This window comes from Haematobia irritans, chromosome 1 (assembly GCF_050003625.1).
Source record: "Haematobia irritans isolate KBUSLIRL chromosome 1, ASM5000362v1, whole genome shotgun sequence".
Lineage (NCBI taxonomy): Eukaryota > Metazoa > Arthropoda > Insecta > Diptera > Muscidae > Haematobia > Haematobia irritans.
The window spans coordinates 5518635-5546462 of record NC_134397.1 but is presented as its reverse complement, the minus strand read 5'-3'; the positions used below and the strand labels follow the sequence as shown (position 1 = coordinate 5546462).

The 27828-nt window shown below is 33.9% G+C and overlaps 3 protein-coding genes across 3 annotated transcripts; all 3 read right to left on the bottom strand.

Moving 5' to 3' along the window:
* Positions 1-361: 361 nt before the first annotated feature.
* On the bottom strand, positions 362-17213 carry alpha-Est7 (alpha-Esterase-7). The gene is made up of 6 exons (XM_075289026.1): positions 16775-17213; positions 5987-6299; positions 5766-5916; positions 3967-4527; positions 3742-3911; positions 362-997 (listed from the first exon to the last, which is right to left on the bottom strand). Exons 1-6 carry the CDS (start codon positions 16819-16821, stop codon positions 527-529), a joined length of 1713 nt encoding a protein of 570 aa, XP_075145141.1. The 5' UTR covers positions 16822-17213; the 3' UTR covers positions 362-526.
* LOC142220098 (uncharacterized) lies at positions 2195-3687 on the bottom strand. The gene is made up of 2 exons (XM_075289027.1): positions 2547-3687; positions 2195-2483 (listed from the first exon to the last, which is right to left on the bottom strand). The coding sequence occupies exons 1-2, from the start codon at positions 2701-2703 to the stop codon at positions 2299-2301; spliced, it is 342 nt and encodes a 113-aa protein (XP_075145142.1). The 5' UTR covers positions 2704-3687; the 3' UTR covers positions 2195-2298.
* Positions 17214-24426: 7213 nt separating the features above from the next.
* LOC142220096 (esterase B1-like) lies at positions 24427-26874 on the bottom strand. The gene is made up of 5 exons (XM_075289025.1): positions 26766-26874; positions 26376-26630; positions 26006-26279; positions 25047-25937; positions 24427-24983 (listed from the first exon to the last, which is right to left on the bottom strand). Exons 2-5 carry the CDS (start codon positions 26534-26536, stop codon positions 24528-24530), a joined length of 1782 nt encoding a protein of 593 aa, XP_075145140.1. The 5' UTR covers positions 26537-26630; positions 26766-26874; the 3' UTR covers positions 24427-24527.
* Between the last annotated feature and the right edge of the window lie 954 nt (positions 26875-27828).

Genomic DNA, 27828 nt, shown 5'->3' with positions numbered 1-27828 from the left:
GAGTTACAGACAATGTCTTGAGACCTTCTTCGGATTATGTTCGGAGCACTTGAATGTGGCTTATTAGGAGAATAGGCACCATATGCGGCATACAAACGCTTTTGATTATATTTTGTAATTGGCCTTCCAAAAACAAGAATAGAAAGACCGAATGATATTACTTTTTAAAATTTTCTAGAAAATGGAGTGCAGTACAATCGTCTACCGAAGAATGTGAATATTTCTAGTGATGCTCTTATCAGACCACCCTCGTAGTAATGTTTAGATCTCCATCTACAGATTGGTTGTTCTTTACATCTTCCCTCTCTAAAAAGTAGACAAAACAACTTGGTCCATTTTATTTTTGTCTTTAAATACTTCATTGTTGGTTAATTATTTTCTTTTATTAAAAAAAAACACACTATAACAGTTTATATACATTACATAAAAAATATAAAAAATAAGAATTGTTTACATATAACAATAAAACAAAATGATAATATTTTTTTATATTACAAACTGTACACTAAAACATTTTGCCTGCGACCTAAAACAATTCCCGCTTCTTATTGAAAACACTCTGCCATACTTTCAATTTTTCCATTTCTGGCAAATCGATAAACTTCAACTCATCGCCAATGTTCATGCATTTGTAGACCTCATCCGATTTTTTCAATGAATCCCATGTGGTATTTTCCATGCCATTTATTTCGGGACTATATGGATTGCCCGTAGTGGCAAATTGTGTCCAAATGCCTATCATTCGTTCGATGGTTTTATATTCACGGCTATCCTTTGGCATACGTTTGCTGAGCATAGTCCAGAAGAGATAAGTCAATTCATCGGTGTGACTAGCGCCCTTAACACCACGTCCATAACGCATAATTCGATAGGGATTAATAATCTCTTCGGAATCAAAATCAAAACGATATAGGTAGATGGGCGAGCCGACAGTATGATTGAATCGTAATTGCAGAAAACGATGCATTGGATACCAGAAGTAGAAATCTGAGCATAACTATAATTGAAAAAATTAAGGTAATGTTAAAAAGTTATTATTTAATCAATATTTATTATTTCGCAGAGATATTTAAATACTAATTAGATAAACCCCTGTTATACACCCAAAGAAAAAATACTTTCCTCGGAATGAAATTTTAGACAAATGAAACTCCCTTTTAATGTAAATTAGTTTTAAGTAAGTGCAAATAAACTCGAATCTGTGAAAAACGATGCCACAATTGTCTATTTTTTATTTGCTTTTAAAATTTGTTAGTTTCAAAAGAAAACAATGTTTGTCTTAGATTTCGTTCCTCCAAAAAGGAAACTCCTCTTTCAGTATAGATATAGCGATAGCGTGGTCATTCTTTTTCATTTGGAAAAAATATCACAAATTTCATTCAGTTATATAAGGACTTTAGATAGTATTAATATTTTATTTTACTTTTTTTTCAATTTACTTCTAAATTTAATTATCAAAATCGTCCATTCTCCATCTCATGAAAATGTGCTTCACAAAATTGATAATTCAGGGATATAATCCAGTTCAATTACTAGGGAACTGTCATTGCATACTTTTAGGCGAAAAACGGACAATCCTAGATATGCGACATATGGAAAAATGGACTATTTTGTGAAGGTAGTGATCGTAATTCTTATGAAAATCTTAAACGAAATATACAAAACTCTTTAGAGGAATTAATAAACGTTTGCACCATTAGAGTTACATTCGCCACCTCTATCAAGCGATATTTTTATAGTGGCAACTTTTTTCGTACTAGCCCACTTTTTAGTTAGATAAAAATGTTCCCTTTCCAAACATTAAATTATTCTCTTAAAATATGTTTGGACATAGAGGAGCTTTGAAACACTCAGAAATGTCACAAGCATTACTGAGAGCGGATGGAACCCATGACCACACTGGTAGAAAAAGTTTCGTTAATACGATGATTTTCTACGTTGTATTAAAGAAATTCTTCATTACAAGTCAACCAACGTAGCATTTCGTTATAACAACGTAATTTTATGTTATATTTACGAAACCCGTTATGGAATACATTTCGTAGTATTAACGAATAATTACGTTGCTATTACGTAGCCTTTTCGTTGTATTAACGAATATTATTCGTTGTATGAATGAAATTTATTCATTGTATTTATTCATTATACGTTGTATGAACGAAAATCATTCATTGTATTAATGAAAGCCAACCAATTATTGCATTTGAGTGTAGTCGTTGGTAGTGTATTATTTTTTGATGAGATATTTGAAATAGGTTTTATATACTCGTACAGTAGGAAATAATATTTATTGATAAATTAAGTAATTTGATAATCATATAGTGTGACTTTCACGTAAGAAAAAAAGCCTCTAATTTCTAAGACCAAAAAATGATAATCGTATCGCCGTGTCCATTTATCCAATATATTTTTGCAACCAAGGTTCATTACGGCAATTGTTCCGCCTTCTTCATTTGAAAGTTCACTTCCCCGTGGCATTTTCACTAAAGATTAAAAATTTACACTAAATTTCTTGCGAATATACAAACAACACCAATTTAACTCACTATGTCTAGTATTCACAACGAAACTGTAATAAGCCTGTGCACTCTTCAGCGAAAAGAACGTAAATGTTGTTAAGGTTTGCCCATCAGACAAGTTTTCTGTTGAACTTTTTACCGTTTGTTTTTCAAGACGCACACGCAAACATGTGCTTGTTGCCATGCTTAGATGTGTATGTACAAATTACATAGACGCTACAGACGCATTAGAGAGAGTATGGAGAGACGTTTTAGAGAGAGAGAGAGAGAGAGAGTACGGAGAGGCAGAAATACTCAAACTCCCATTCGTATTATTAATGAACATATTAATGTGACGAAATATAACAATTTAAAATTTATTTTTTAACGATCCATATCATTATATTAACGATCGCTTTCGTTTTATAAGTGAAATTTTCAATTCCAGTTTCGAAGTATATAAAACGACTGTTTTAAGGGCTAAAAGTTTCCAAAAGTTACTCTCTATGTGCAAATGATTATAATAATTTCATCTTGGAAAAAAATTTTATTCTAATTTTTGAAAAAATTACAAAGTTAATATTCGTAATATTAACGAATCATGTTTGATTAATATAACGAAAAACCAAAACACAAAATTGTCTTTTAACGATTGATTTCGTTGTATTAACGATCACTTTCGTTCTTATAACGAAAAATTTCGTAATATTAACGAAAAATAATCAACGAAGCCCGTTCGTTAATAGTACGAAACATTTTTCTACCAGTGCACGGTGGCTGCCTTCTCTACACTCAGATAAGGAATATGATCACCTCCTATAGGGAGGAACATGATCGCCTCCCTTCTCTACCCCTTCCTTTATTATAATGTACATTTATTTTGCCTGAGTATGCAGAGAAGAATGTCTATTGTAGGTAAACTGGGTTCCTATCCTGCACACAAAGAAAATTTCATTAAAATTGAGCCAACGAAAAGTTTTCATTGATATAACGAACATTTTTCATTAATACAATGAAATAAATCGTTAATAGTACGAAACTTTACGTTGATTAACAGAAAATTCGTTATAATAACGAAAATTTTCATTGTATTAACGAATTTGTTTCATTGGCTCACTTTTAATTAAACATTTCGTTAATATAACGAAACTTGTTCTATCAGTGTGTATATCCAATTTCAAGGAGAAATGTAGACTGATTGAAAAGTTTCTTTAATAAATTTTTTTCTTAATATGATACTCACTTCTGTATAACTTTCCAATGTTGGTGTCTCTCCACGTACATACAATTTCTTAAGTATCGATGCAATTTCAAGAGATTCTGGAGAACTGCGATCTTCAACTACCAACTCACCGGGTACATAACATTCGAATGTTTCCAACTCTTTAATTAGATGGGGATTTTGTTTTCCAACTATAAAATAAAAAGGGTTAATATTTAAATGCCTTCGTATAAGTATTAAACTTACCTGATATAAATAGTAAACCTTCATACGAGGTATTCCCTATTAAAGTGGGTATTGAGTTACCCCAAGCAGTTTTAAGCATTTCTCGATTTGGTTTGGGCAAAACACAGTCTGGCGTTTCATAAGGTTCCGTGGTGGGACCAAAGGCAAACATTACCTTATCACGAAGTTCCTCGTTTGTCAAAACTTTGTGTTCCTCTCGGGCCAGATCATAGGGTTTTGCTTTCATTAGAAAATCATAGATATCCTTGTCATTATTTTCTCCTTTGTAACCAATTCTTTTGGCAATAGTATAACCACGATGTTGACATTGAGTATGGGCCCATATACACATAGCAGTTCCAGACATCAAAACGGCACGATGGAATAGACCACGAGCCTGTTCAGTTATCATCATATAGTGCGTGGAGGCAGCTCCAGCACTCTCACCAAATAGAGTAATACAATCGGGATCGCCACCAAAGCTAGCACAATTGTTTTTAATCCATCGCAAGGCCATAACTTGATCTTTTAGTCCAGCATTTCCAGGTACATTGAGATTTTCCGAATTTAAACTTAGGAAACCTTGAAGAAACGAAAATCATTTTTCAACTGGTTTTTTATATCTTATTCTACTATGAGCTCAGTATATAAGAAATATTTATCGTAGACGCCATATTATTTAGTGTTCACGCAGAATCACTTCGTGAGCAGGGTTAAGGTTAAAAGTTTACACAAAATATAATTGCCACTAAGCTAAAGAGATATATTTAAACAAAAAGTGGCACTTCTTCGTTCAAAAAAATTGGTATCAAATATTTAAATGCTTTCTTTTTTTTGTTTTTTCGATTTATACATGGAAACAAAATTAAAAAATATATATATTTACATAAGATGAGATTATTCCAAAAATCATTAATCACCATTTTATTCAAATGCTCCTTAAAATTGACTATTTAGGACTGTAATCCTGTTTGCTTTTGAAAAATTTCACTGCATAGTCTCAGGTGAAACACGTGCCACAGTAAAATGCCCTAATTTTGAAAAGTGCTTTAGTGTTGGAAATCGATTACAACAGTAATCGCCACGGAATTAAAATTTACGCACTCAATAATGTAACAAGCATGGCATTTAGAGGTACAAGAGTATAATCGCTTGAAAAGGGTGTCAAATGTATCACAACAGTAGTGCACCGTTAGGTTAAGTATAGGGACAGCCCTTTCCGAGTCCGAACGGGTATTCACATTGCAGTGAAATCGCTTAGAGAAGCTCTGAAACTCTAAGGAATGTCATTAGTATTTCTTAGAGTTGATAATCCATCCCCGAAAAATTTCTGATGTTTGATTGAAACTGGACTTGAACCTATGACTCTTTGTATGCAGAGAGGGTATGTCAACTATTGCACCACGGTGGTGTACCATTGTTCCTGAATGAATTTGGGTGTAGCTGTGCATCCGTCTCTCAATATATGTGTTGTTTAAAAGTTTGAATTGTAAATTTCTATACTGTCGTGAGATTCCAAGAAGTATTTGGCCCAAATCGAAACTAACTAAATCAAATGCAAATATATTTCCAAAATAAATGTATCGCCTTCCTATTTTCAACTCTTTCGATTTTACTCAGTTTTCATACCAGGTAATTCATTCAGATGTTAATATAGGCTAGGTACGTCTATATTTCTAAATAGGGTTATTTATTAATCCTTTTTCCCACTTCCTAATCTACAGGATTACCACCAATTCTCTAGAAATTTTGTAGGTTTTCACATAATCAGTTTCATTATATTTTTTGTGATTATAATTGAGGCTAAACTAAATACCCACCCAACACCCCTAAACGATATTGCACAGTTATGAAGACAACGTCCTTCTTTATGAAATAATCAGCGCCATAATAGTTTCTATTAGCTTCGCCACAAATGAAACCACCACCATGGAAGAAAACCAAAACGGGACGTTTTGTATCAGGATTTAACTAAAAAAAAAATTAAAAAGGAAACTTAATTCATTATTACAAAAAAATATGTCTGAAAAATGAAACTCACATTATTCGTATAGACATTCAAATATAAACAATCCTCCGAACCACTTGAGTTGCCGGATATGAAATCTGTTTGAACCGAACGGGAGGCAGCATGACAACAATCTTTAACTCCATCCCAAGGGACAGGACGTTGTGGAGCCTTAAATCTTAATTCGCCCACAGGAGGTTTGGCATATGGTATACCTTCAAAGCTGTAGAATGAGTCATCGTAGACTGTCAATCGTTTAACACCTTTAATTTTTCCATATTCCGTATCGACAATATGCGTTTCATTGGTAATAAGGCGGTAGTTTAAAATTTTATTTTCAACACACCTGCGTGGTGAGAAAGTAATAAAGAGATTGTTTTGTTATTAAAAATAGTAAAGCATACTTTTAGGCTTCATTTAAAGATCCTACTACATAAAGGGGTGTTAACACAATGCTATAATGTATAAAAAGTTGTCGAAATACATTTTTATTTATTTTGATTTTTATACCCTGCGCCACACTATGGAACAGGTGCATATGTTTGCAACACCCAGAAGGAGACAAGATAGACACATGGTGTCTTTGGCAAAAATGCTCAGGGTGGGTCCCTGAGTCGATCTAGGCATGTCCGTCTGTCCGTCCGTCTGTCTGTGAACACATTTTTGTAATCAAAGTCTAGGTCGCAGTTTAAGTCCAATCGCCTTCAAATTTGGCACAGGTTCCTGTTTGGGGTCAGAATAGAACCCTATTGATTTTGGAAGAAATCGATTCAGACTTAGATATAGGCATGTCCGATCTAGGCATGTCCATCTGTCCGTCCGTCCGTCTGTCTGTGAACACATTTTTGTAATCAAAATCTAGGTCGCAGTTTAAGTCCAATCGCCTTCAAATTTGGCTCAAGGTACTGTTTTGGGTCAGAATAGAACCCTATTGATTTTGGAAGAAATCGATTCAGACTTAGATATAGCTCCCATATATATCTTTCGCCCGATATGCACTTATATGGACCCAGACGCCAGAGTTTTACACTAATTTGCTTAAAATTTTGCACAAGAAGTACAATTAGTGCTATATTCATGTGTGCTAAATTTTATTGAAATCGGTTCAGATTTAGATATAGCTCCCATATATATCGTTCGGCCGATTTACACTCATAGGTTACGTTAGGTGGCAGCCCGATGTATCAGGCTCACTTAGACTATTTAGTCCATTGTGATACCACAGTGGTTTACTTCTCTCTTATCACTGAATGCTGCCCAATTCCATGTTAAGCTCAATGACAAGGGACCTCCTTTTTATAGCCGAGTCCGAACGGCGTTCCACATTCCAGTGAAACCACTTAGAGAAGCTTTGAAACCCTAAGAAATGTCACCACCATTACTGAGGTGGGATAATCCACCGCTGAAAAACTTTTTGGTGTTCGGTCGAAGCAGGAATCGAACACACGACCTTGTGTATGCAAAGCGGGCATGCTAACGATTGCACCACGGTGGCTTTACACTCATATGACCACAGTGGCCAATTTTTTACTCCGATTTAGTTGAAATTTTGCACAGGGAGTAGAATTACCATTGTAGCTATGCGTGCCAAATTTGGTTGAAATCGGTTCAGATTTAGATATAGCTCCCATATATAGCTTTCGCCCGATTTACACTTATATGACCACAGAGGCCAATTTTTTGCTCCGATTTAGTTGAAATTTTGCACAGGGAGTAGAATTAGCATTGTAGCTCTGCGTGCCAAATTTGGTTGAAATCGGTTCAGATTTGGATATATCTCCCATATATAGCTTTCGCCCGATTTACACTCATATGACCACAGAGGCAAATTTTTTACTCCGATTTAGTTGAAAATTTGCACAGGGAGTAGAATTACCATTGTAGCTATGCGTGCCAAATTTGGTTGAAATCGGTTCAGATTTAGATATAGCTCCCATATATAGCTTTCGCCCGATTTACACTTATATGACCACAGTGGTCAATCTTTTACTCCGATTTAATTGAAATTTTGCACAGGGAGTAGAATTACCATTGTAGCTATGCGTGCCAAATTTGGTTGAAATCGGTTCAGATTTAGATATAGCTCCCATATATAGCTTTCGCCCGATTTACACTTATATGACCACAGTGGTCAATCTTTTACTCCGATTTAATTGAAATTTTGCACAGGGAGTAGAATTACCATTGTAGCTATGCGTGCCAAATTTGGTTGAAATCGGTTCAGATTTAGATATAGCTCCCATATATATGTTTTTCTGATTTCGACAAAAATGGTCAAAATACCAACATTTTCCATGTAAAATCGCCACTGCTTAGTCGAAAAGTTGTAAAAATGACTCTAATTTTCCTAAACTTCTAATACATATGTATCGAGCGATAAATCATAAATAAACTTTTGCGAAGTTTACTTATGTTTCCCATATTTTTTACTAAAATTGTGTTCCACCCTAGTGCATTAGCCGACTTAAATTTTGAGTCTATAGATTTTGTAGAAGTCTATCAAATTCTGTCCAGACCGAGTGATATTTAAATGTATGTTTTTGGGACAAACCTTTATATATAGCACGCAACACATTTGACGGATGTGAAATGGTATCGAAAATTTAGATATACAAAGTGGTGCAGGGGATAATAATGTCGGCCCCGCCCGACTTTAGACTTTCCTTACATGTTTTTATATATGTTTAGGGGCTCTATGTGAGTCCTATATAAAAAAATTGAATAATTGTAATAATTTTTGGCATATGTTTTTACTCTTCTAAAATAATATTACTTTCCTAATTTCATGATAAATTATTTGAAAATATTGCGTGAATAATCTAGGTCTTCAAAAATGTAAATAGGGAAATATATCTATATAATAACTGTATAATAAAATCAAACTATATAGCCTACCCTTGAAGCTGGTTTGCTACAATATAAATGCGTTCCAAAGTATAAGCAGTGTTGCCAACTCCCCAACGCCAAAAAGCAACAAAAATATATTATAAATTCTAACATACCATTTTCCACTACAAAATTGAAAATTAAATGCTCAATAAAAAAAGATATGTATTATACAACTCTTGTGCATTGACTTTGTCATTCTATGAAGTTATGAACCACTATTCAAGTATGCTAAAAGCACCAAATTGGCATCACTGAGTATAAGCCTTGAAGCCCCCATTTTTATACCCACCACGGAGGTATAATAAGTTTGTCATTCCGTTTGTAATACATCGAAATATCGATTTCCGACTATATAAAGTATATATATTCTTGATCAGGGAGAAATTCTAAGACGATATAACGACGTCCGTCTGTCTGTCTGTTGTAATCACGTTACAGTCTTCAATAATGAAGCAATCGTGCTGAAATTTTGCACAAACTCGTCTTTTGTCTGCAGGCAGGTCAAGTTCGAAGATGGGCTATATCGGTCCAGGTTTTGATATAGTCTCCATATAAACCGACCTCCCGATTTGTGGTCTTGGGCTTATAGAAATCGTAGTTTTTATCCAATTTGCCTGAAATTTGAAATCTAGAGGTATTTTATGACCATAAAGATGTGTGCCAAAAATTGTGAGTATCGGTCCATATTTTGGTATAGCCCCCATATAGACCGATCTCCCGATTTCACTTCTTGGGCTTATGAAACCGCAGTTTTTATTCAATTTACCTGAAATTGGAAAACTAGAGGTATTGTAGGACCACAAATACGACTTCCCGATTTGGGGTCTTGGGCTTATAGAAACCGTAGTTTTTATCCAATTTGTCTGAAATTGGAAATCTAGAGGTATTTTAGGACCATAAAGAGGTGTGGCGAAAATGGTGAGTATCGGTCCATATTTTGGTATAGCCCCCATATAGACCGATTTCCCGATTTTACTTCTTGGGCTTCTAGAATCCGAAGTTTTTATCCTATTTGCCTGAAATTGGAAATCTAGAGGTATTTTCGGGTCATAAAGAGGTGTGCCGAAAACGTGAGTATCGGTCCATATTTTAGTATAGCCCCCATAAAAGCGATCTCCCTATTTAACTCCTTGGGTTTCTAGAAACCGTAGTTTTTATCTGATTTGCCTGAAATTGTAAATATTCTGGTATTTTAGGCTCACAAAAACGTGTATTGGATTAAGTTTTTATCGGTCCATTTGGTAATGCCTCCATATAGACCGACTTCACTTCTTGAGGGTGTAGAAGGCGCACTGATCATGAAAATTGCTTGAAACTCAATGTAAAATTTCCAGATTTTACTTCTACAGATTTAAGATTTCAAATCAAGACGTTGTTTTACAATTTTCTTGCACACTTACAAGAGATGTTAATGATTCCTCTAAAACTCAAACAAAGATGGTTCTTATAAATCCAGAATCTTATATAGTCCTCATAGGTGAAATCTTTAAATTTATCTTCGGGAAGTGTCCTCAAGTCCTCAAGCCCTCCTGAAATTTCAAAGGAAACCCTAATATTTGGTTCATGGTGGCGGGTATTTAAGATTCGGCTCGGCCGAACTTAGTGCTGTATATATTTGTTGAGACTTCAGATTGATTATGACATACTGACGGTCAGACGGACGTAGAGACGGAAATCGTTAGATCTTCTTAAAATCAATATTTCAATATCTAATTAAAGTAATCCCATATAAAGGGTGATTCTTTTGAGGTTAGGATTTTCATGCATTAGTATTTGACAGATCACGTGGGATTTCAGACATGGTGTCAAAGAGAAAGATGTTCAGTATGCTTTGACATTTCATCATGAATAGACTTACGATCTGCCACAACGTCGAATTTTCAGTGAATGGGCCCTAGAAAAGTTGGCAGAAAATCCGCTTTTTTATCGACAAATTTTGTTCAGCGATGAGGCTCATTTCTGGTTGAATGGCTACGTAAATAAGCAAAATTGCCGCATTTGGAGTGAAGAGCAACCAGAAGCCGTTCAAGAACTGCCCATGCATGCCGAAAAATGCACTGTTTGGTGTGGTTTGTACGCTGGTGGAATCATTGGACCGTATTTTTTCAAAGATGCTGTTGGACGCAACGTTACGGTGAATGGCGATCGCTATCGTTCGATGCTAACAAACTTTTTGTTGCCAAAAATGGAAGAACTGAACTTGGTTGACATGTGGTTTCAACAAGATGGCGCTACATGCCACACAGCTCGCGATTCTATGGCCATTTTGAGGGAAAACTTCGGAGAACAATTCATCTCAAGAAATGGACCGGTAAGTTGGCCACCAAGATCATGCGATTTGACGCCTTTAGACTATTTTTTGTGGGGCTACGTCAAGTCTAAAGTCTACAGAAATAAGCCAGCAACTATTCCAGCTTTGGAAGACAACACTTCCGAAGAAATTCGGGCTATTCCGGCCGAAATGCTCGAAAAAGTTGCCCAAAATTGGACTTTCCGAATGGACCACCTAAGACGCAGCCGCGGTCAACATTTAAATGAAATTATCTTCAAAAAGTAAATGTCATGGACCAATCTAACGTTTCAAATAAAGAACCGATGAGATTTTGCAAATTTTATGCGTTTTTAAAAAAAAAAAAGTTATCAAGCTCTTAACAAATCACCCTTTATTTTAGCATATATAAATAATTTTTTACCACACTTAACGTCAAGGAGAAAAAAAACATATGTAGATATAATCGAAAAGTTTCTTACAAGTCAAATTTAAAATAATTGTTTAATTTACAATTAAATTTATAGTGATACATAAATTTAATTTGAATTTTTATGTTCTAACAAAAACATTTAAATAAAACAATAATAAACGATAAAAGTAATCCATGTCAATTTAAAATGTGCTTCAAATTGATATCATGTCGCTTTTTGATGAATACAATTCGCCTTGGGCACACAAAAGTACATCGACGACATACATACACTTAATAAAATGTTTAAAAACTAATCATTTTAGGTCTTTTGTTTATGTTGACTTTGATAAAAGTATCATATTTTCGAAATGTTTTAAATTTCTCAGTGGGTGTGGTTAAGCCTATGGCATGCAATGAAAAATTCTAGCCGCATCTATACAATGGCTATAAATGTACCACCGCATATGATAATGGGAATTTGCTTTTCTATACATCATCATATTAAAAAAAATTACGGGTACGCTGCCATATAAATCCTAATGGATACAATAAAAAAATAACAATATTGTGGTTGTTGCATTTTTTGCCTTCAGTGTTAGCCTATTTGTGAATGCAATGCATCAACAGATTCTGAAATATAATATCTGACAGATTTCAGTAGGCACTTTGATTACAACTTTTCTGACATAATCATCATTTGGTTGCTGTAATGTAATTTCTCTATGCTTAACACATTAAGCTGTTATGAAAATTGAAGTTATTTTAATATCATGATAACACTGAGAAAAAATTTTTTCAAACATTTTAAACTTCGTTTGACTATGTTTGGTGTTAAGTTTGAACCAAAAGTGAGTTGAAATTCTTAGACAATCTCACCTTATTATTTGGAGATTCGCCATAAAAACCCAATTGTGTTAAACCAATGACCTCCATCTAAATGATTAAACACTTGAAAAAATATCGCAAACGATTTATAAATGTGTTTTCGTTATCACCAACAACATATCATGGAACAAGGGAATATTTTGATATTTTTGCTGTCACGATTCTAAAATTAAACAAATTTGTTTATTTTATTTTATTATATCAACAATTTATATGACAGTTTTTTTCAATTTCTCAAAATAATTATTTTGTGACAGTTTATGCCATTCTTCTTTTAGAGCCATAATGATTTAAGTATTTTTTTTATTTTGAGTATATTTATTTTTTGCTTTCGTGTATGATTACCTGTGGCTTATAAACAGGTACGGCCTAAACTTAAACTATTTTTTGATAAAATTTACATTTTTGTACTTTCTTGCTACTTTTTGAGTACACAAAGCACCACGGTACCCCGGCGACATATTTGACATCCTTTCTATCTTTAATTTCAAAAATTAAAGTGTAAATTCAAAATTACTAATTGGACCCAGAACCATGAAATGGAGTAGAGCAACACATGCACACGCGCAAAGCCTAAAAGTATGTCTGTTGTAGAAAAACTATGCTACAGAAAGTATTATTTTTGAGTCACTGTAGTGGCACTTCCCCCAATTTGGGGATATTTTTGGCGAATTGGAACGAAATTTTTGGCATGGAGATTTGGTGAGGAATTTCCATAAATTTTAAGATTCTTTGGAAATCGGCTCAGTATAGTAAATAAGTTTTGCATGAAATTCTTTTTATTTCTAAATAAATAAAAAAGAAGAACAGTGCATCTTCAACATTTAAAATAGAAACGACATACAGTTGGCTGCAAATCGAGCATATGGACTAGAAAGGTAGACAGGATTTTATTGTGGGGACTCAATGGTAATTATCAGTTTTACTTAGCTTGACTAAGATATATTTTTACAATTATGAAATAATTTCGTGAGGACTCGGGCGTACATTTTGCCCCCTAACCAGTGTTCATCACTTGTTTGGACAATATATCCCATAAATGTGATGGTTCCCTTCATATTGACCTATCACCCAATTTTACTACTTGAGTATTTAGTATTTTTGTATTTTTGACCGAACTCCCATTTTAATCTTTCCAGCATTGAAAAACGATCGCCGCTCTCCTGGTTTTGTGTTTCGAAATCTTAATCCTATTACAGCTAGCAAGATGGTATGTCAAACATTTTATCTATTTATACCCTGCGCCAACATTGGCAACATTGGCCAATTTTTTTTCTTCAATCATGAAATTAATTGATCCATTTAATTTTTAATTGAAATGTTTTCAATCACAGAAATGATAGTATCAATTAAAAAAATAACTGAAAGACAATTAAAAATTAAATTTATGCAATTAAAAAATGATTAATTGATACTATTAATTTTTGTTTCAATTAAAACATTTCTTGAATCAATTAAATTTTTAATTGAATATTTTTAAAAACTCAATTATGATTTTAATTTATACCCTCCACCACATATTTGTAACGCAACGAAATATGGTCTAAGATCCAATAAAGTATATATATTCTGGGTCGCGGTGAAATTCTGAGTCGATCTAGTTATGCCCGTGGTGCAATGGCTAGCATGCCCGCCTTGCATACACAAGGTCGTGGGTTCGATTCTTGCTTCGACCGAACACCAAAAAGTATTTCAGCGGTGGATTATCCCACCTCAGTAATGCTGGTGACATTTCTGAGGGTTTTAAAAGCTTCTCTAAGTGGTTTCACTGCAATATGGAACGCCGTTCGGACTCGGCTATAAAAAGGAGGTCCCTTGCCATTGAGCATAACATGGAATCGGGCAGCACTCAGTGATAAGACAGAAGTTCACCAATGTGGTATCACAATGGACTGAATAGTCTAAGTGAGCCTGATACATCGGGCTGCCACTTAACCTACCCTACCTACCCTAGTTATACCCGTCCGTCCGACCATCTGTTGAAATCACGCTAATTTTTTATGAACTAAAAGTGGGTATACAATTCAATGACTGTATAATTTAGTTCAAGTTTATGAAAAAAAAATTATGGAAGTTTATGAAAAATAAAATTTCTGTCTAATTCTATGTAACGCAATCACAATATTGCTTTTGACCTCCATCATGAATAAATTTCTTTTTTTTTACTAAACTCCGATGCAAATACTTTTGGTGTTTTGTAAACAATACAAAAAAATGTCAATAAAACAAATATCATGTAATTGTCAATGGATATTTTGTAATTAATTTAAGAATCGCCTCTAGTTTATATTAAATAAGGATTTAACTCTTGAATAATTTTTTTAATGCTTATCAAATTGAAATATTAAGTAAACAATTGTGTAATTGTTAATATTTCAAATTTATATCATTCTACAAGATTATTTAGTTTATCGAACTTTTTCTGATTATATATATATATATATATTTTTTTTCTGGGCTTTCAAGGTCATTTTTAAATGCAAATATAACAAATATTATTTCCAGCCTCATCAGGGATTATTTTTTTTTTTATTATTGGACATTCAATTTATTGTCATTTACATTGGCAAAACAAATACACGTCCATAAATATGATAATAACACAGCACCACATAACATAAAATACATATTTAATACTTGCAAAAATAATAAAAATAAATAATAAAATAAAAAAATAAATAACCTAAACTCATATCACTGTAAAACTTATGTTGCTATCATAGATGGTAACCGACTTAACTATAATAATAAAGGGTGATTCTTTTGAGGTTAGGATTTTCATGCATTAGTATTTGACAGATCACGTGGGATTTCAGACATGGTGTCAAAGAGAAAGATGCTCAGTATGCTTTGACATTTCATCATGAATAGACTTACTAACGAGCAACGCTTGCAAATCATTGAATTTTATTACCAAAATCAGTGTTCAGTTCGAAATGTGTTTCGCGCTTTACGTCCGATTTATGGTCTACATAATCGACCAAGTGAGCAAACAATTAATGCGATTGTGACCAAGTTTCGCACTCAGTTTACTTTATTGGACATTAAACCAACCACACGAATGCGTACAGTGCGTACAGAAGAGAATATTGCGTCTGTTTCTGAGAGTGTTGCTGAAGACCGTGAAATGTCGATTCGTCGCCGTTCGCAGCAATTGGGTTTGTGTTATTCGACCACATGGAAGATTTTACGCAAAGATCTTGGTGTAAAACCGTATAAAATACAGCTCGTGCAAGAACTGAAGCCGAACGATCTGCCACAACGTCGAATTTTCAGTGAATGGGCCCTAGAAAAGTTGGCAGAAAATCCGCTTTTTTATCGACAAATTTTGTTCAGCGATGAGGCTCATTTCTGGTTGAATGGCTACGTAAATAAGCAAAATTGCCGCATTTGGAGTGAAGAGCAACCAGAAGCCGTTCAAGAACTGCCCATGCATCCCGAAAAATGCACTGTTTGGTGTGGTTTGTACGCTGGTGGAATCATTGGACCGTATTTTTTCAAAGATGCTGTTGGACGCAACGTTACGGTGAATGGCGATCGCTATCGTTCGATGCTAACAAACTTTTTGTTGCCAAAAATGGAAGAACTGAACTTGGTTGACATGTGGTTTCAACAAGATGGCGCTACATGCCACACAGCTCGCGATTCTATGGCCATTTTGAGGGAAAACTTCGGAGAACAATTCATCTCAAGAAATGGACCGGTAAGTTGGCCACCAAGATCATGCGATTTGACGCCTTTAGACTATTTTTTGTGGGGCTACGTCAAGTCTAAAGTCTACAGAAATAAGCCAGCAACTATTCCAGCTTTGGAAGACAACATTTCCGAAGAAATTCGGGCTATTCCGGCCGAAATGCTCGAAAAAGTTGCCCAAAATTGGACTTTCCGAATGGACCACCTAAGACGCAGCCGCGGTCAACATTTAAATGAAATTATCTTCAAAAAGTAAATGTCATGGACCAATCTAACGTTTCAAATAAAGAACCGATGAGATTTGGCAAATTTTATGCGTTTTTTTTTAAAAAAAGTTATCAAGCTCTTAACAAATCACCCTTTACAATGCCTATTTGTTATTATTTTCCATATTTGGATTTATTCTGATAGGCAATCAAGACCAGTTTTTTTTTTTTTTTGATTTGTAACCATCACTCATAAATTATACCGACAAATGTAGAAGATACTTGAAATGACTCATATACCCTATTTAAAGTAGACTTTTTTTATCATATAAAGGCACACTTGATATTTACGCACACACACACTCACACCCATCCTATAGATGGCTTCTCTTTAATGGTCTCTTATTTCACAGCCCCCCTAACCCGCACACCCAACACTTGAGATTTCCTCTAAGAATACTCACTTAATTTTCCATCTTAATTTCTCCAAGAAGCTGACATTGAAATTCATTTTAATTGAAGTGGGAGTAAATCCGTTGCACTTGGATATCTACTAAACAGCTGGACAACGCCTTTCACGAGATAAATATACCCAAAGATATGGAACCAACCAAAGTATTTTAACCACACAATAACAAAAAAAATTTGCGTGTAATCTACTTCAAAATAAGCAGCTGGACTTGATGATTGTTTTAGTTTCTGTTTTTTTTTTTTAATTTTTCCCTCGTCCTGTTGTCTTTCAAAGATCACTGAACCACATGGATATAGTAGATGTGGTGGCCTGGAGGCAGGATGAACGACTAGAGGAAGCCACAAAAGTAACAACTGAAACGCACGAATTGAAGATCGAAACTGAAAATACGATTTTCGAAAAGTCTCAAAGCAACGTCTCACTGGATGGGGTTTTGTTGAATGATAGCAGCAGCAACATTGGCTGGACTGACGATAGTCGCAGCAGCTCCACGATCAGCAGTGGTGGTTGATAGATTAACAACAAAAACAATAAAAACCAAACAAATGATCCCCAAAGAGCCACTGAATCCCTAGACGAATATGCAGTGGTTAGTGGTTGTTGAGGAGGGAGACCGACGAATGGTAAACAGTGGAGTTAATTAAAAGGCCTTCTTCCAATTTAAGGCCTTTAAAGAGGGTTGGTATAGACAGAAAAATTTTGTTTTTGTTTTCAATCACAAAATTAATTGATTCATTGATTCTACAATCACAGTCAATCGCCAAACAATTAATTGATCCAATTAAAAAGTAATTGATACAACAATTTTTTTTGAATCAATTAATTTTTCATTGAATAGTTTTCACTTAGTTTTGGTATTTTTTTTTTTGTCTAAACTGAAAGAAGTCTTTTCTTTTCTGAGGAACGAAAGTTTAGACAAACAAATTTATCATTTGAAGCTAAAAACTCTTCTTTCGGGTTTATTTGATCTTAAAGAAAATAGTAAAGTATTTTTTCTTTGAGTGTACTTCTACTTGTTTGTACCTAGGAAGGTCTTAATCACACGTAACAAATTTATTTCTTTTCTGTGAAACGAAATTCTAGACCAACAAAATTTTCATTTATTGTTAAAATTTTTTTCTCTCTGGAAAACAAAATTCTTTGAGGACAAAGGTGGCACCACTAACAAAGATTTATTTGCCTTATAGTGACAATTTTATCAATAAAAGAAAACTTCGTTGGTCTAAAATTTCGTTTTGGAGAAAATAATTTTTTTGTGAAGGCTCGTGCGATTAACTCTAGAAAGCTTATTACTGAACGTTACGGAAGATAAGAAACATCCCAGCAAAAAAAAATTGGAAGCTGTTCCACAAACATTTCTTTTAAAGCCCATCCCAGAATCCCCCATCGAATTTTTTCATCTTCCGATGCAGTCCTTTTGGACAAGTCCACAAACATTTCTTCTAAAGCGGATCGAGAATTTTTTGTTGATATTTAAGGGAAAAAATATATTTATACGAAAATAGATGCCGGAAATAAAAAATAAAAACGATGCATGACATAAAAAAAATAATTATTTAGAAAAATATTTGATAAAAAAATTGCCGCTGGTGAGATTTGAACCTGCGTTTCTTATTTTTTCGTTCATACTAATAAAGAACATCTCGAGAAGCAATTAGAATATTATTCCTTGGTGTCGTATTCATTAGCGTAGCTAGACAATTTTCCTAGGGGGGGCTATAGCCCCCCTAGCTAAAAATTTATAGACTGAACTTATAGGTTCAATTAATGTTTTATTTCATAAAATTGAATAAAAAATTGGACATCAAAATAACTCGACAATTAATTTATAATAAAGCAACTATAAGTAGTTACACACTTTTCCCAGCAAGAAAATTGTGAGTTGTTCTAAAGGCACAACTTTAAAAGTACTTCCAAAAATGTCCTCAATTATTTTAACTACTTCATTTTTTTACATATTTTAATGTGTAATTTTTTGTTTTCTTTTTTGCAAATAGTTTAAAAAAAGAGTAAGAATAAATAAATTGGTACAAATTATTCAAATTTTGCCACAAAACTGCTAAATCCATTATAGAAAAATCGATAAGTTTGGAAATTATTCGAGGAAAAACGTTTCAAACAAGCGTCAGAATGCATTAAAAATCATAAAATCTATATAAAAATTATTTATTTGGGAAAATATCACAAAATTTTTTAATTCACATTCAAAACACTGAATTCGGATCTCACCTTAAGAAGTGATGCAAATTCATTGCAACGGCTGTTGAAACGGTGAACATTTGTCCTATGACAAGCTCATATTACATTCATTGCTTCTCCGCCAATTTTGCACCACTTCTAGACCCAAAAAGAACATTTTCACTACTTTTTAGGCAACGCTTTTTCGCAGCATTATTAAGATATTAATTTATGAAAGAATTTTTTAATATCATTTACTATTTTTTTAATTAAATTGACTAAACTAAATCAATCATAAGTTCAACCACAGCTTTATTTCATAAATATCTGACTTCAAACATTGCCATCGGCAACTGCTACCACAACCCAAGTAGTTCGATTGTTCATGAAAGTCATTAGCGGAACTTTGTGCAATTGTATATACTTGTTTTATTTTTCTAAAAATTAAAAAAACTATTGACATTTATTGAAAAATGAAAAATCATAAATAGAGTTTCAAATTCTGGGGGGGGCTAAAATTTTTCTGGGGGGGTCTAAGCCCCCTCCCCAGAGGCCTTCCTACGCTTATGGTCGTATTACGATCATATCACAAACATTTGAATTGACCTTTCGACGCTTTATGTTCAATGGCGTTTGTGGCTGAGTGTGCTAAGGCGTTCTGTTATGGTGCCAGCAAACCCAGGTTCATTCCCTGGTCGGAGCGAAAAAGTTTTTCAAATTGTAAAAATTAGATAATAGGAAAATAATTGTGTAATAAAACATATTGATGAAAAAAAGTGAAATTGGTTGAAAAAATTTCGCTTTTTAAATTTCTTCATTCAAATTAACTTCCAGGACTCAACTTCTAAAGCAATGCAAAGGATCCAAAATGGGAGTACTTCCGTCCTATGACAAGCCCATGTAAAATTCATAGGAGATGATCCAAGTTTGCACTACTTCCGGATCACAGATTGGGGATCCAAACTACTTTTTTGGAAGCTCTTTTTTTGCTGGGATACGTATCATAGTTTATTATGTTACCATAAAGTATTTTTGATTTTTTAATTTTTTTTTCAATTTTTTGTACTTACACAGATTCTTTACACTGAAAAAAAGCATGGCCAGTTCGAAAGATTTTGTCTTTACTCTAAGGATTTTGGTATTGATTCCGAGCTAAAGAAGTGGAGAATTCAAGGAAGGACAAATTTAAGACACAATACCCTTTTAATGTTGAGTTTTGCGTACTTGATTCTAGGAAGCAAATTTTAATTGTTGGTTTTTTCGAGTTTTCTTTTTCTTCATACGCTATCACAGTCCTTTACAAACGTGTTAACGACAACATAAGTTTTTAAATTCAGACCCGACTTCCAGTAGAAATTTTGCTATGTTTCAAGTTTAAAATGTCTTTAAAATAAAGTGTTGAAAACCATTTCCTATTGTTGAACACATTTTTGCTTTGCAGTCAAGATGCAAAAAAGAAAACAAGTTTGAAGACAATTTCATTAATTTTAAGGAATTTTTCTGAATAATTAAAGTCAAGGTGACTTTATTCCAATAAATTCTTCTTTCATGTTATGATACCCATTTTTAGTTCGAATCACTTAATTATAAGGAAAAAACGACTTCATTGAAAAGTTTATCAACTTTCGAATCAACGAATGTGTCTTCGTTGCTAAGCAAAATTCGTATTTTAAGGACATGAAATCTTTGGCCTCGCGACAATATTTTTCTCAGTGTATACAAATCCTTATCATATTTTTGCATAAACTTTTATTTATTGTGTAACAAAAAAAAAATACATTTTCAGTGAGAGCGGAAAACTAAAAAACGCATACGTGTCTCAGACCTAGATTAGCACGGTCTACGGTTAAAAAATATTGTAATTGCTCACATGATGCCAGTCTCGACCATAAAATTATTGGTGACTTAAACTAACTGTCAATTATTTCACACCGACTTTGGTTATAAGTCGGCTGAGGTTTGGATATAGCTCCCAATTTTTCTCAAACAACATTTTACTGTTTTTTTTCTGTGTTCGCCAACAGCCAGCGTCGATTATAAAGCTCAAATATATTTAATATTTAATTTGGTTATGTATAATTTCATGAAAAGAATATAGTATTGAAAGCTGGCGGTGGAGGCCATTTAGCTCATAGCAATCTTCATTTTTAACCCCTCAAGGCCGGTACTATGTTCATTCTTGCGAAAAATTTTTATGGAAACCATTATTTCGCACATAGAAAGCGGCGTTTTTTTAGGTAGCTTGGAGCTCTATTTTACAGGGAGCGATATTGGATTAAGTTGGTGGTGTTGCTTGTTTTTACAAAATAACATTTTATTTTTCCTTGGGCAATTGATCTGCTATGCCTTTGATCCTTTGTATAGTTTCGGAACAAAAATATGGTCCGTGTTTGATTTATAAACCCGCACAAATAGTTTTTAATAAATAAATTATTTCTTAATTCACATTGCAAATGGCGCCGTGCTATAAACGTCAGTTTTTCAACACGAAAAAACAAAGTATCACAAATGGAAAAAATTTCGCAAAATTTTCGCATTTTTTGGTTTTGTATGGAGTTTCAACGCGAAAACCGAACAGAGTACCGGCCTTCATGTCGTTCTCTATATTATGAAATAAAAATTCGATTATTTATCTCATAAAATTATAATTTTCTTTGAATATCAAATTAACACCTCTTAATGAAAACTCTTTCATATGGAAGACCATTTTTATAAAGGCCTTTTCAATACCCCCGCCCACCCCCCGTCGACCACACGATATGGGCTATCATTGCGTGTTTTCAGATTTATGGAACTTTGCATGTATCCATCCACTTGATAAAAGCGTAATGTTATTGAAAACTTCGTCATGCCCACTTGAGCAGCAGCTAGAACAACAACAAGAACATAAGAATAAGCTTCGAATATTCTATTAAAATACTAGAGTTGATCAACAATTAATTCCCCATAACACAAGGACAAAATTCCTCGCCATTTGCTAAGCATTGGAAGACCTCATTTATACGAGTGTCTTAGAATAAACTGGACTTTGAAGCAATTTAGTTTTACAAGCCTCACTCTGGCTAAAATATTTATAGGGAGTCAAATAAAAAGTACAAGTATCCATTACACTCAAAAAGAAAGGGTTTATCTTTATTATCACGACAAAAATGTTATATCCCTCCCGTGAAAATATTTAATATTACCTATGAATATGACCCCTGCAATTATTTTTCTCTACATATATACATGCATGTGTGTGATCTCGCACCTTGGGTTTATATGTCCAAAATTGATTTATATCTCTCTAATCCAGGCATTAACAATAACATTTTGTAGCCATTAACGTCATGCAGGGTAACACTATGTTAACGCTGACACGTGGTAAACGGCAGCTAGCCAACAGAGCCATCAGTAAATGACACTCACCTCCCCGAATACATAATGAGCATGCTGTTAAGCGCCAACCGCCCCACTTGTTTTGGCTTTTGAGGCGAACGAGGAAAGTTTTATATAAATTTTATTAATGGTGGCCTGCTGTCATTGCCATTTCAATTTGTTTTGGCAGAAAATTAAAGTATTTTTTTCTTTAATATGTACATACTTATCTACATACTCTTGAATGTTTATAATATAAATAATTCACACAATAAACTCATGGATTAAAAAAAGTTATATGTTTATGCCTTCATTACTTTTGGCCACAACGATTTGGTATATATTATTGTTGTTACTTTGATCGATGTTTTTTGCTTTTCTTTTACGCCTTCACACTGCCCAATGAAAACAACAAATGCCGGTTTTTGTTTATTTGTTTATAATTATTAAACGATTCGATCGCATAGCACAAACATTTAAATCATCAGCTGTTTGTGTTTTACATAGAACTCGTTTGACAACAACAGTTCAAGAGACTCACTTCAAGGTGTGAGAGCATTTGTTTTTTGAGAGAGATAGAGAGAGGTGTATTTGAAATATAAATCGGGTGCGGTGTAAACAAATTGTTAAGATAAAAATAAGCTATTTTATTACAAGTTATTTGAGAGGGAGAGAGGTGTGCTGTTTATATACACGAGGCATTCCATGACAAATCGCATGGGAAGTAACTATAATGTGAAAATAAAATCAATATTTTAAATAAAACTATATTTATATTTAATAACATTAGAAATAAAATAGAAAATGTATATTATTTCTCTAATCGAGAAAAACTCTATTTATTCGTTTATTTTGTCTTAAAAATATATTTAAAAAACAAACGGAAATTTTCATTATTGCATCATATATTGAAACAAAAGAACTGTTTGAAGGGATAAATAAACGTCTTTGTGGAAAAAATCAACTAAAATTGTAGCTATTTAATTATGATTTACGATATTTATCCTACTTCTCCTCCAAATGATGACCACAGACCGATACACCCAGAAAAAAGTGAACTGTTTTATGGGAAGAATGAACTAACACGTGCGAAAATTGAGCTAATTTGTACTCCAGTATTGAGATTTCCCTACAGAGTTGTTTAAATAACAAGAATCTACTGAGATTTTGAATTTTTCACTGCCATGTACCAAATTCCTCCGTCTCATAACAGCAATAATAAACAGTAAAGAAATATCATTGGCTCCAAAATCATTACCATATTAACTATGCCGTAGTTCTTACTATATACCAAGCAAGAAAGTTTTTCCATTAAATTTATGGCTATAATAATTGGATTTTTATATCATATATAGTTCATTACATTTTTTTTTGGCATACTTGGTATCAGCAAAATTTCCGTGAGCTAATGAAACATTCAAAAATAAATTTATTTTAAACAGAATACATTTTATGCGATAAATTACAGTTTTGTAGCGCCATGAATACCATGGAGTTTTTTTCTGAATTTTTCGTTATAAATGGGATGAACCTAATTTCTGACCATCACACTGATCCCACATTACAGTACATACACTCATAGAAAAAATCATGCGCGACGTGGTCATTTCAAAACGATTCGTTCATGAAAGTGAATCAACATACATGTGATGTCAAACTGAGAACAGGCGGTGTCAATCTGACAACGATAAAATGACTTCATGCGTTGTCAAAACAACAACCAGCGTTCATGATTTGAAAATGTTATGGTTACGACTTTATAAACAAAATTAAAAAAAGATTTCCGCTAGCGTGACTCGAACCTGTGTTTTCTGCACGGTACGCGTTAACAGTCGCCTTAGCCCATTCCACCACCGAGGGAGTTGCCATAATAACGTCTAACGATTATTTTAAGACTTTTCATGGCCAAAGAAAAGCAAATGCCGTTCATGAAATCGTGAACGCCCGTGGACGAAATTGTGAACATTCCGTTTTGAACGTTTCCGTTTTATTTTGTCACCGTCCGTTCACGACTATGGAACGTAATTTTTTCTATTAGTGTACTGCTTTACACAGTACCACATCGTTGGTCATCTAAGCTTTCTGGTCCCAAATTCAAAGATCAACTCATTTTTGCCCTTTCATACCAACAATATATAACAAACATTTATTTTATTGTAAATAACTTTGCTCCTTGTTCCTTTAACCAGTTAGAATTAATATTTCCCATTTTACAAAAGATGTTCACCGTATAAACCATTCCAGACATCTAGCTTATGGTTAAACTCTTCGGACATTTCCTCGAACTGAAGATCATTTGATATTCTCAACCATTTGTTGGCATTTGTTTCCTTCAGAGTCTTCCATTCTGATTCTTTGGTATGCTCACAATTAGGATTTGAATTTTTGGCAAAGCTGGTCCACATATCTACCATACGCTGTATGGTGAGAAACTCGTTGGTATTTCGATCAAGTTTCCAGGAATGATATGAATGAAAGATATAACCCAAATCATCGGCATGAGCCACACCCTTTTCTATATCGGATCCACAAAACATTTTCCGATGATGATTGAAAGTGGGCGAATCGAAATCGAAGAGATATTGATAGGTGTGAGCTTTGGCGTAACGTTGACGTGATATTACCAGACGATGTAGACCATGCCAAATAGAATGGAAGGAACAATACTGCAAGATAAAATATTAAAGAGCTTAGTTTTCTTGTATCGTATTTTTCAATAGCATACTTACATCAAGGTGGTTCATAAGTAATTTCTTTTTATTGTTTTCTACATTTGTAAAATAAAGATCAACTAAAGTCTTAGCTAGAGATATTTGTTCATCCTCCGATTTGCCCTTTAATACTTCAAGAGGCATTAGCATATGTGGAGACTTTTTGTAGATTTCTAAAATCTCTGGTTTATGTTTGATTATGGGATATCTTACCAATCCCTCAAATGAAGTTCCTCCAATCATCATGGGTATATTATTACCCCATGAGGTTTTCATCGACTCTAATAGGGGTTTTCTTGCTATGGTATCACAAGACTCATAAGGCTCTAAAGAAGGTACAAAGGCATAGAATCCACCTTGAAGTATAGCTTCTTCATTAAGTTTATCCATATGTAGTAATTCCTGGGCCGGACAATTTTGTAGGAATTCCAATACTGAACGATCATTCTTTTCACCTTTATAACCTTTAAGACATGCCAATTTATAGGGTAAATCGGTGGTATTTTCTCTAAATGCCCAATTGTTTAGAACGCAACCTGACATACAGATGGCTTTGTGAAATAAGCCCTTGGCGTGATCAGTACACAAAAGGTAGTGCAGAGCAGCTGATCCTGCACTTTCTCCAAATACCGTAATATTATCGATATCGCCTCCAAAGTGGTGTATATTACTTTTAACCCATTTCAAAGCTAAAATTTGATCTTTGAGACCAGCATTGCCGGGAACTTCTAGGGCAGGATCTTTAAGACTTAGAAAGCCCAAAACAGATAAACGATAATTGAATGTAACCAATATAACATCTTTCTGCATAAAATAGTCGGGTCCATATTTGGCCTTTATACAGCCACCGGTATTAAAGGCACCACCATATATCCAAACCATTACAGGAAGTTTTCGTTGGGGATTCAACTGCAAATAGGTATAGAAATATTTTTTACAAAAATCTATAAACATTTTTGTTTTATTAAAAACCATACCTTTTTAGCATAAACATTCAGATAGAGACAATCTTCAGAACCCTCAATTTCTCCTTGATAGTTACGTTGCATGGGTTTCCCTTCGTATTCCATACATTCTTTGACATCACTCCAATTCTTAGCAGGCAATGGTGACTTAAATCTTAAGTCGCCTACAGGTGGTTCGCCATAGGGAATTCCTTCAAAACCATAATAATCATCTCCATATATAGTTTTATTCTTAGCACCCCTTATCAAACCTTGATTAGTTGGCACAATTGGTTTTTGTTGATCTCTGATAATTGCATGCAAATGAAACACACACACTCCATTACACCTCTCCATGCAATTTCGATATTTTTTGTTTTTTTTCTTCTTCAAATTCACTTACCCGCTTTCCATTTTGCCACCACTAAAGCACCTTAGACTATTCTGCTTTAAACTAAAATATCTGAGTGCATTTCTTGCGGTAGAACCGAGACCAAAGTATCTGCTATGGTAAAGTTCTCTTGCTAAAAGAGTATTCACAGTAACACATGTTTTCAATAACATTGTGGTATTCTCAGTTGCTTCTTCTTGTTTGTGTTTAAGAGAACGTATTAATTCAATTCGAACATTCAAAGCACTAGTGTTAGGTGAAGGAAATCTGAAAAAAAATCAAAAAAGTTAGTAAAATTGTTTATGAAATTAGAGAAGACGAATTCTAATTAATAATTCCAAGTATTTTATATAAGAGAAGCTATTTGTTTATGCTTTATTTGTATTCATTCTCTAAACTTACCACCAATGCATAATCCAGTTGTTAGTTCGTTGCTCTCTTTCACTAGACTGTTCAATTACCAAGAGACTACCAGCTGTTCATTCTAACATAGCGAAATAACACAGACTGTTAATTAAGAGAGGTATCAAATAACAGTACATTAAAACATAGCCTGGTAGTATAGAATCACTTGTTTTCTTGTATTTATTATTAAAAATGCTGGTGAAGCAATTAATTTTATTCTTTATTATTTCGATTATTGACTTTAAAGGTGAGTACTAAGTTCGAGTTTGGTTTTTTAGGTTTGATTTTAGCGGCTAAAATCAAACCTAAATCTGCAAAAACAGAATTAAATTATATCTTCTTGTTGCAAATTTTATTAGAACTTGATGGGGAATGATCCAATGCAAAAATTTAAAATATATATTTTCAGTAAAATGTATTACAGTGCACTCGCGGTAACGTGAACTAATTAAAACCAAGAGAGTTCACGTTAGGAAAATGTTCACGTTAGCGAACTTCAGGGAATTTCAGAACAAAACACACCCATATTCGAGATTTTAACACGTTCTAGCGTGATATTCGTTTATTTTTGTTATTAGTAATATTAAAAACTTAATTCAATTTCATAAAGAAAATTTAAAAACAGAGATCTGAAAAATATCAGTGTAGTTATAAAGCATTTAGTCAGCTGCAACAACGGCTGTGCGGTTGCGCGAGCTATCGCTGTGGTCGGAAAAAATGTCAACCTGCAATAAAATCCTTGGACTCTGTGTTCCTTAAAGTGAAAACGGCCATCGACTGCCGCAAATCTCTCAACGAGATGGCTGAGCAGTACAATATTCACCTAATATGGGTGCCTGGCCATAGGAACATACCGGGGAACTGCGAAGCGGATGAGTTAGCAACGTTAGGAACTACCTTACATATTCCAGGGGAACTAGAATCTGTTGGTATGTCTCTGGCAACCTGCAAGCTCTTGTTGTAACGACACCAAGCAAATATGGCCCCATTTAAACTTGAACCGCACACTAGGTATGTTAGTGTTCTCAAGACGTCAGATATCACTCCTGATATCTGCTAT

Bases quoted from the DNA above. Each gene is read 5' to 3' on its own strand.
- LOC142220098 (XM_075289027.1), bottom strand. From the start codon at position 2,703: ATGGCAACAAGCACATGTTTGCGTGTGCGTCTTGAAAAACAAACGGTA. The intron at 2,484-2,546 runs GTGAGTTAAATT...TTTAATCTTTAG, and splicing joins CGTTGTGAATACTAGACATA to TGAAAATGCCACGGGGAAGT.
- LOC142220096 (XM_075289025.1), bottom strand. From the start codon at position 26,536: ATGTTATTGAAAACATGTGTTACTGTGAATACTCTTTTAGCAAGAGAA. The intron at 26,280-26,375 runs GTAAGTGAATTT...TGCAATTATCAG, and splicing joins GGTGGCAAAATGGAAAGCGG to AGATCAACAAAAACCAATTG. The intron at 25,938-26,005 runs GTATGGTTTTTA...ACCTATTTGCAG, and splicing joins TGAATGTTTATGCTAAAAAG to TTGAATCCCCAACGAAAACT.
- alpha-Est7 (XM_075289026.1), bottom strand. From the start codon at position 16,821: ATGAATTTCAATGTCAGCTTCTTGGAGAAATTAAGATGGAAAATTAA. The intron at 5,917-5,986 runs GTGAGTTTCATT...TTTTTTTTTTAG, and splicing joins TGAATGTCTATACGAATAAT to TTAAATCCTGATACAAAACG. The intron at 4,528-5,765 runs GTGGGTATTTAG...CGTTTCTTCAAG, and splicing joins ATATCGTTTAGGGGTGTTGG to GTTTCCTAAGTTTAAATTCG.